The sequence below is a fragment of the Sinocyclocheilus rhinocerous genome, unplaced genomic scaffold, assembly GCF_001515625.1.
Source record: "Sinocyclocheilus rhinocerous isolate Xijiao unplaced genomic scaffold, SAMN03320098_v1.1 scaffold1548, whole genome shotgun sequence".
Lineage (NCBI taxonomy): Eukaryota > Metazoa > Chordata > Actinopteri > Cypriniformes > Cyprinidae > Sinocyclocheilus > Sinocyclocheilus rhinocerous.
The window spans coordinates 611518-621433 of NW_015630996.1; the positions used below are offsets into that span (position 1 = coordinate 611518).

Sequence of the window (9916 nt, forward strand, 5' to 3'; positions counted from 1 at the left end):
AATCAAAACTCAATCGATTTTAAAACAGCGCAAGAAGAGGCGAAAAAGCAAACAACAGAACAAACACAGCTTTGACAAAGATTAATCCATATTAATTTATACAGTGAACACACTCAGAAGAATTGGAGAAACTGAGGAAGAGTTTCAACATCTGGAAAAGCGGTTGGAAATGGAAAAGATCCAGGTAGTTTTTAATGGTAAAAAACAAACAAACAACAACAACAACAAAAAAAAAACTCCCCTAAACAACATTTCCTCACTAAAGCTCTCATCTTTGACAAAGTCCATCATTTATTTTAATTATTATATTGAATTTATGACTGAACAATGGCTTGTTAGATACAGAGAGAGCATGAGCTAATTGAATAGAATATCTTTGTCATTGTACAAATAACTTACAATAAGATTTATTTTGAAAGTTCCAGATTGATAGTAAAGCTTAAGAATTCAAATGATTTAAAAAGGCAATATAAAATTATCAATTATAAAAAGTTTGCAGCAGTATTAAAATAGTGCAAATAGCTCAGATGTGCAATGCAGCATTAAAACCTAAACAGTACATCAGGGATAATATACTCAATAGCAAAGGATTCTTTTGGAGAAAAGAATTTTAATAAATTAAAAGACATGCGACAAAATGACCTAATATCAATATGCCAGCTTGCCTTGTTTCATTAACGGAATACAATCTCTGAACACAAGAGGGCGAGCGTGAGTTTGCTCTATCCGGTCTCAGCTTTGACTTTCTCAAGCACTCTTAGTCTGAGACTTTACAGGAAGGAGAATGAAGACCAGTTAACAGAGGCCAAAGTGTTTGCCTAATTGAGATAATCATTACAGAGATGTGCCGTGTATGAACTCTTTCACAAACACACATGTTGCAGAAGTGCACATGCTGTAAGGCCAGTGTTAAGCAGATAGAAAGAGAGTGCTAATTAGTCCAATAAAAACCCAAGTGCCTGCTCTAATAGCAAGATAAATGTGCAGGGAGGCAGCGCAGGACCTTTCCTTTAACTGCTGTCAACAGCCAATTAACTCGAAATGAGCAGTGTGTGCATCTCTCAACACTCATCATCAGACACTCGCTTAAAAAATGAGCCTGCATGCATGGACACACACACACACACACACACTTAGCCATCTAAATGGGGATATGCCATAGACTTCTGTTGTTTTTATACTGTATATACAGACAAAGTTCTGTAACCTTTTTTTTTTTTTTTTTTTACAAATTAGGGTGCTGCCCAAAAAGGCGGTTTGTATCTCACTTCTCACTTCTGGGAACAAATTTCTCCACAAAATGGACATTGGATAAAAGGATATTGGACATTTCATTAAACTGAGGAACACACTGCAACCAGGGCAAGTTGTCACAAAGTTAATAATCTCAGGAAATATGAGGTTTTAAAACAAAGGTCCAATTACTCAAATGTATGTTTTATGGATTCTATGTGTTTTTCCCCCTCAAACATCTAGTTCAAAACCCTATTTTTTGTGAAATACTATACTAAAAATACTACAATTACAATATCCTCATATGTTTGCTGTAGTTGTAGATTAATCAATACAGTAAAACCACGCATATTTTGAGAAAAAGACAACTTGATGAAATGACGGCAGATTTTAACTTAAATTTATGGTAACTCTTTATTTTTAACATGACATAGTTACATGTACTTATAGTATCAACAGTAAATTATGCATAATTACAAGTAAACCAAAGCCAAACGCTAACCTTAACCCTAAATTACATGTAATGAATTAATATTTAATAATAATTATTATTTAATTTAACAACATCCCCTTAAAATAAAGTTTATTTATTTCATTTTTTTTATTTTAAGTGCACTTGATTTATTACTAATATATAATTTTGCTATTTATTATTATATTATAACAATATTACAACATTTATATATTAATTTATTCATAAACAAAAACACCTTAAGAAATTGTCACTGGAGTAAAAGTATGACAGCTAGTTCTTTTAGGACAGCTGAAAGTTATGAAAAGCTTAAAAACTTCATAAAGGTCTTAGAAACACTTGAGAATTCATGGAGGTAATCAGAGGAAGTAGCAGACAATCTGCTATATTGAGCACCATTAACACGGGACTTGGCTGCATCTAACAATCCTTGTTAAATGGACAACCTCCAACCATTTCAATTAGCCCGCGGGGCAGTCCGAACACGGCTGTCTATTCTTAGTGAATCACTGAGAAAGAGAGATTTAGTGATCAGCACTACAGCTCTGGTGACCTCTACTCATCTTTTGTTAATGCATGGCAGATGAGCTTTTTATTATGAGCCGCTGACTTATGGCTGGAGGTGTGTTGAAGGGGAAAGGCAGAAGGCACACGCCAAGTAATGAAGCTCAGCCCTGAAAGAACAAATCAATGTGCTTCCACTGAACTCCAGCACCTGAGAGCTGCCACACATGAACCACAACCTGAGGAGCAAGACACTACTGTGTGATGTCCTTTAACATCTCGAGGATATACATTTGAATGCGTCCCTCAGTTTTAATTTGTCTACCAACAATGTTCATCCATCGCCAGAGAAATGTGTCATTTTGTCATTGCTTCTGAATCTGAATATGTCATTTCCGCTGTCATCACAGTTAACATGTTGTTTGCATCTATAGATTTTAACACTAATTAAAATATTTTATTAGTGTTAAAATTGTTGGTTGCAGTGGAAATAAGGTCTCAAACTAAGGGGCAGTTGAAATTTAAGGGGAAAATAATACACAAATACTAAAATAGTTTATGCACCCATAGTTTTTTTAGTATTAAAAATGAAAAAGTGTATTTTTATTATAAAATTTCATACTTGAAGAAAGTCTTTAATTTAAATAAAAAATAAATAAAAAATAGAAATAGCAAGAAACTCAATACATGAAGGCATCTGAAAAGTAGCAAAAATAAATGATTAAATAAATCATGAAATTTTAAAGAAATTCAATATAACATTGTAAGTTGTAATATTTAACAAAATTAAACACCTCGAAAAATGCACAAGTACATTTAGATGCCTGGGGTTGGTAATGTTTTTGAAAGAAGACTTTTATGCTCACAAAAAGAAAAAAAATTACAATTTAAAATAACTGCTTTCTATTTGAATATATTTTAAAATGTAACTTATTCCTGTGATCAAAGCTGAATTTTCAGCATCATTACTCCAGTCTTCAGTGTCACATGATCCTTCAGAAATCATTCTTATATACTGATTTGTTGCTCAAGAAACATTTCTTATAATAATTAATGTTAAAATCAGTTGTGCTGCTTCATATATTTGTGAAAACTGGGATACATTTTCTCAGAACTATTTGACGAACAGCATTTATTTGAAAAAGAAATATTTTGTAACATTATAAATGTCTTTACTGCCACTTTTGATCAATTTAATGCATCCTTGCTAAATTAAAGTATTGATTTCTTTAAATAAATATATATATATATATATATATATATATTTCTGGCCACAAACCTTTGAGCAAAAAGTATAATATACGTATAATGTATATAAACCTAATGGTATTTGAGTTTGCTGTTGTTGAGCGAGTTTGATTTCCATCATCGTACCTAAATTTGAACAAACAGTCTTTAATGCTACTTAACAGTAAAAATTTCCCTGATATCAACATTTCAAGAGACAGACAGATTAAACAGTGAATCTATCAGTTCAGTTATGTGATATGAAGAATTAAGACAATATATCAGTTATAATATTACTAATCCACACTTAATTATAACATTTATAAAGAATTATACAATTGCACTAAGTTGCTGTGCTGTTGCCGGGGCTCATGGTGGCAAGAAGCTTCATGAATTAAACGCTTCATTATGAAGACGAGGTCTTTGCCGTCATTAAGACGGGCATGAATGTGTCACCTCCACCCCTGCTGAAGTCAGAGTAATTAACAATAATATCTCATATCAAATTCTGCCCCTCAACAAGCCGCAGACCAGCACACCTCACGATGACCTCATTCCTATTCATCCTGACTATCCATATTTAAAAGACTCAAGGGTTGAAAAAAATCAGCATATCCTTCTTATTGAAAAGTCACAGCGTAATCGGAATTGCAATAAGAAATGGTCACATATTTGCTTTTTTCACTTGGCCTATATTTCATTTTCAACAGGTACTTACATATGCAAAATGTCACATTTTGTGTGAAATTTACACTGTAGCTGCTTACGGTAAAAGACAAATTTGATGTCGTTTAAGACGCCAAGAAATTGAGATTGCTACCGTCAGACAGTAATGAATCCGGAGAGTAATGAAGAGAGAGAGACGGATCATTTTCATTGACTAGATGCGATGTGGGTGTAGTTTTCACATCAGGCAGCCACTTGTGCATCTTATTTGTTCAGAGGGCAGGTGATATGAAGAATTAAGACAATGTATCAGTTATAATATTACTAATCCACACTTAATTATAACATTTATAAAGAATTATACAATTGCACTAAGTTGCTGTGCTGTTGCCGGGGCTCATGGTGGCAAGAAGCTTCATGAATTAAACGCTTCATTATGAAGACGAGGTCTTTGCCGTCATTAAGACGGGCATGAATGTGTCACCTCCACCCCTGCTGAAGTCAGAGTAATTAACAATAATATCTCATATCAAATTCTGCCCCTCAACAAGCCGCAGACCAGCACACCTCACGATGACCTCATTCCTATTCATCCTGACTATCCATATTTAAAAGACTCAAGGGTTGAAAAAAATCAGCATATCCTTCTTATTGAAAAGTCACAGCGTAATCGGAATTGCAATAAGAAATGGTCACATATTTGCTTTTTTCACTTGGCCTATATTTCATTTTCAACAGGTACTTACATATGCAAAATGTCACATTTTGTGTGAAATTTACACTGTAGCTGCTTACGGTAAAAGACAAATTTGATGTCGTTTAAGACGCCAAGAAATTGAGATTGCTACCGTCAGACAGTAATGAATCCGGAGAGTAATGAAGAGAGAGAGACGGATCATTTTCATTGACTAGATGCGATGTGGGTGTAGTTTTCACATCAGGCAGCCACTTGTGCATCTTATTTGTTCAGAGGGCAGGTTCGGCTCACTCCTGGTGTGAGCGTGTGCCGCAGCGCGCAAATCAAGATGTATAAGAGAGCCTTTGCCATGCTAAACAGTGACACTCTAAATGGCCTCCCAACTGGCAGCTTTTGTGTTGTGAAGAGGACCAGCTTCTCAACTTCAAAGGTGAAATTTATGTCAAGACGAGCAGGACAAAACAACTTTATCAGACGGCTGCTTTTGAAGTCATGCGGCCGTCTCGACCGGCGCTTTACGTGAAGCACAGCATCCCAGACAAACACACACACACATAGAATAACCTTTTAACAAAGAAAATCTGTCAATGTTTTTAAGACTGACATTTAAGTTGATAATTTAATCGATCCTATAGTCGTCCTTATTCATGTATCAACATAATTTAATGAAATCTACATGTGTAATCAGAAAAAAAGGTTAAGAAAGAGTCACTTTTATCAGTGAATTAGAATGAAAAAACAAAAAAAAACAGGCCACCAGGTTGAACCGCATGATTACACTTAAGCTGAATAGACATTTTCAACTACATAGAACACATGTGTTTGCTTCTTGAAAGTTCATATAGCCTACTTGGTTTAACTGAACTTTTTTTCTCTCTAAAATTGTTTTAGTTTCATGTTTGATACTTTAAATGGAAGATCGGGTAAATATAAGACATGACGGAAGAATGTTTTTTGCATATGTTGTATTTTTTAAAGTCAGGTTAGGTACGCATGCAGCATCAATACTCTTGAAATATATTCCTGGCTATATTAGAAAGCTACATAAAATACTGTTGGCTGGAAATGAATTCAGTCCAGCAGTGAACTGCACTAAACTTATAAAGCACCACTCAACAACAGGCTGGATTATTAGGTCACTGCTCCTCTGCTGGACAGCGCCATGTTTTCTGTAGTTTGGCAAATAGACTCAGTCTTTCGTCTCTGTGCCTTGGAGCAACAATTGTCTTAATGTTCAGAAATGGTGGGGAAGCTAAACCATTACTATTAAGCTATTTATGCTTGTGGATGTTCAGCCACTGTCTGTTAGGAATCAGATCAAAATGAAAGAATTCACAAAGTAGAATATTCAGTCAAAGCACACTGTAAAGATTATTTAACAGCTATTTTCTATTAATAAAAATGCTGTTTTGTATTAAAATAGTCTTTTTATTTAAGTATATTTTAAAGAATGTTCTCATATTACTGCCTATAATTTTACACGTATATGCATATATATGCTTTTAATTTTCCATATATAAGAGCAAATTCAGCTTAGAGAACTAACAGATATAATGTTACTCTGGTATAAACAAATCAGTGAGGAAAAAGACGGTCAGAAAGAAATAAAGACATTCCACTGCACAGAAAGTGCAAGGGATTTTACTCTAAAAATATTTAATTTACAAATCTTATACAATTATACTGCTTTTTTTGAAACTCACATGCCACTTTAAAACAGCACACTTAAACCAGGCCTGCTTTTATTCACTATAATTGTCTATTTGATTGTTTCATCTTCGTAAAATCTTTCAATGTTGTGTTAGTAAATACCACAAGTGCAATTCAAATGCTGTAAGTGATGATATTCTACACCTATTTACATGTATAACATTTATGATAATATATAACAACATTTTAACATAAAGGTATTTTCTATGTTACATGAATACAATAATTTAGCAAAAAATTCACTTTGGGTTATTTCATGACTCTCTCCCGGACGCACAGCAATCCACTGTTTCAACAGTGGCACACAAGCATGCAAGTCATCATTTTTAATTCATTACACACAGTCTGTGTAGCTTTTATAAGGCTTAATGTTTAAGGGTTTACAAAATGTACATCAATGTTTTTCTTTTTCCAGTTTATACAGTCCTTTGTACAGAACACTGTTTTTTTTTTTAAAGAAGCTAAAACATGTTCACATACCATAAAGCAGAAAACTGCAGAGTCCAATTATGACAATCTGCCCTCTGCAGAATTTAACACCCAGCCAAAAAAAAAAAAAACAGTTCTTAAAGGATCTTCCGGAAAAGGCTGGCATCTCAAATCAGTCCACAGCCGTCCCCCAAAACATGCTCCACGTACCCTCGTGTCTGAATCTTCAACGTTTGGCTCAGGACTGCAGGAGAGCAGGATGGAGAGACCCGCTTTTCTCCTCAACAAGAGCTGTTGCGTCTCTCTCCATCAGCGCTGCTGTTCTCGGGCACAGCTGCGTTACTCCCGGCATCATGCCAGTCAAGGACGGGACTGCGCCCAGGGTCGGCGTGGGTTTGATGGGCACGGGCACAGCAGGCATGCTTTGGGTTCCCGGGTGATGATGGTACAGCCCCTTGACCGCCACATTGAATGGTGGGTATTCTGATGACACCGGCTCAGACAGCATGCCCACATGTGGCCACACCGAGTTGACCATGCTGCCCAGTTGAGCGGGCACGGGATACCCGAGGTGATGCATGACCGAGGCGATGGGCAACCCGCTGGCCATCACTCCTTTATAGTCTCTGCCAATCAGGCTCTCGATGGCAAACGGGTGTTTGAAGCTACTGCTCTGCCCGCCGCCAAGCGTGTAGCTCTGGAAGTGCGAGAGCCGCCCCATGGTGCCCAGGTACTCCGGGTGTCCCACGCCCAGCTTGCCCGAATGGTGGTGGGATTGGTGCAAGGCATGCTGGGCATGAGAGTGGTAGGAGTGCAGCACGGGGCCGCTCTTGCAAGCCGAATGCTCCACCCGGAGGAGCTTGAAGCGTTTGCGGCGGCGCAGGAAGCTGCCGTTCTCGAACATGTCTCCACAGTCCGGATGCAGGGCCCAGAAGCTGCCCTTTCCCGGCTGGTCGGGCCGCCGGGGGATCTTGATGAAGCAGTCGTTGAAGGAAAGGTTGTGCCGGAGCGAGTTCTGCCAGCGTTGAGTGTTCTCGCGGTAATACGGGAAACGGTCCATGATGAATTTGTAGATGTCGCTGAGGGGGAGCATCTTCTCAGAGGAGCTTTGAATGGCCATGGCGGTCAGAGAGATGTAGGAGTATGGAGGTTTCTGGTCACTGTAGGAGTTCTTGCCTGGCCGAGGCATTTTTGAAAATCTCTTCAGGATCAGTCAGAAGCAAGCCAGCATATCGTCCGTTGACATAAAAAAGTAATTCAGCGCACTAATAGCCTAATTTTGATTGACTTCAGCTGTTTGTTTTTTATGTTTACAGATGCTTTATAAGACGCTAGTCACGAAAACATCTCAGAAAGTTCAAAATCCACAAGTATGTAAAAGAAAACGGGACCGTTTGAAAGTTACCTGTCTAATGTTACTCCTCTCAGGGCGCGGGAAGTTCTCTCGGAGGATGCGCGCGCTCGGCTTTGACTCACAGAGGATCCGCGACGCTTTTGTAAGAATGGCAGAGGTCCAGACCCCCGCTATTTGCGTTTTATTATGATGACACTGACTTTAGGACGAATAAGGGGTAAATAGGGGGAGGGTCTGGCTTCATATGCGTTTAGTCCTACTCATCTGTACCAATCAGAAGCAAAGAGCAGCGCGCTCGCTAATGAGTCTGATAATGATAACACACACTGCAAGACTAATGACGTGAATGCGAATGATCCGTATACTGTTTTTGTAGTGCACTGGAATTGTTTTAAATGTCTCGAATTCCAGAAAATCGAACTTTTTTTGAAGTTTAGACTTTATTCAAACAGGAATATAGTTCATATTTGTCCTGCATTGTTCACACTGGTTTAATTTTCACTCAATGCACGGTAAAACTGTTCAAATGTTAAATATTGTAAATAAAGCCGTTCTATAAGAGAGTATAGCCTAAATAAATATTTATGGAGAAAGGGACATTCTATTTCCTGTGCAAACCACCACATTTATTTCTTATATTATAAAAAGTTTTTTTTTTTTTTAATCAGTTTTGTACATTGGAGTGTTTGATTTTTATGCTGTTTAGTTACTGCTAGCATTATTTGTATGTATACCCTGATGGTGATTTGTGTTCGTGTGAGTAACACTGTGCTCTGTCTCATTACACCACACTTGCTGAAGATGTGCTGATAAACTTTAAGTCAATGACTTCCATTATACCAGCCACCGAATGATTTATGGATGCCGATTAACATATGATCGCTTTAAGTGTGACACGGAAGTCCTCCCATAAGTTTAGGTGATCGCTTTAATGCTCCGTTTTAAAGTTTATAAATTCTATATCAGTTATATCAGGGCATATGCCTAGCGCTCAAACTCTATAAGAGATATTTCAAGGTTCAACCCTAAAGCAGAGTTTTAAGATTAGGCTTTATAAACTCACTCACTTCGACGATATCTTCAAGATGGCGCACTTGAGGTAGATTTATATAATTGTCCTCCCAGACAGCAACATAGTGTTGGCCCAGATCCGGCCCACATCTGGCCCATGTGAAATCCATGCGGGCCAGATGTGGGCCGGCCGGGGGCCGAAACTGTCTGCTGTCTGGGCTTCCTTCCCGTTGCCTCTGGTCTATATATTTATGCAGGCAAACTCATTCATCTTCCTACCTGCAGATCAGGCCGACATACACAATTGAGTACAAAAGCCATTCTCGTACTTAATATGGAATATACATTTTGGTTTTTCTGTTTGTATTTTTTTCCTCTCTTTCGCTCGCTTCTCTCTCACTCACACATACGCATTAAAACTATCTATCTCCCTCCCCTGGTGAGAGCTTAGTGAATCGTGCAGTTGGCAGAGTCTGTCTCCCCCGCCACACACACACCCAGGGGCCCACAGTCAGTGGCCCTTTCCTACCACAGCCCTTTCCCTACAGTTACTCCCCCTACCTTCCGCAATCCATTCCTTATTCCTTACCTGCCACAATTCATTAACTATGCT

At 37.9% G+C, this 9916-nt stretch overlaps 1 protein-coding gene across 1 annotated transcript; it reads right to left on the bottom strand.

Moving 5' to 3' along the window:
• Positions 1–7143: 7143 nt before the first annotated feature.
• On the bottom strand, positions 7144–8198 carry LOC107741002 (forkhead box protein B2-like). The gene has a single exon (XM_016553577.1). It carries the CDS (start codon positions 8125–8127, stop codon positions 7177–7179), a length of 951 nt encoding a protein of 316 aa, XP_016409063.1. The 5' UTR covers positions 8128–8198; the 3' UTR covers positions 7144–7176.
• Positions 8199–9916: the final 1718 nt, after the last annotated feature.

What these genes read in the sequence shown, in the direction of transcription:
- LOC107741002 (XM_016553577.1), bottom strand. Translation starts at nt 8,127, where the DNA reads ATGCCTCGGCCAGGCAAGAACTCCTACAGTGACCAGAAACCTCCATAC.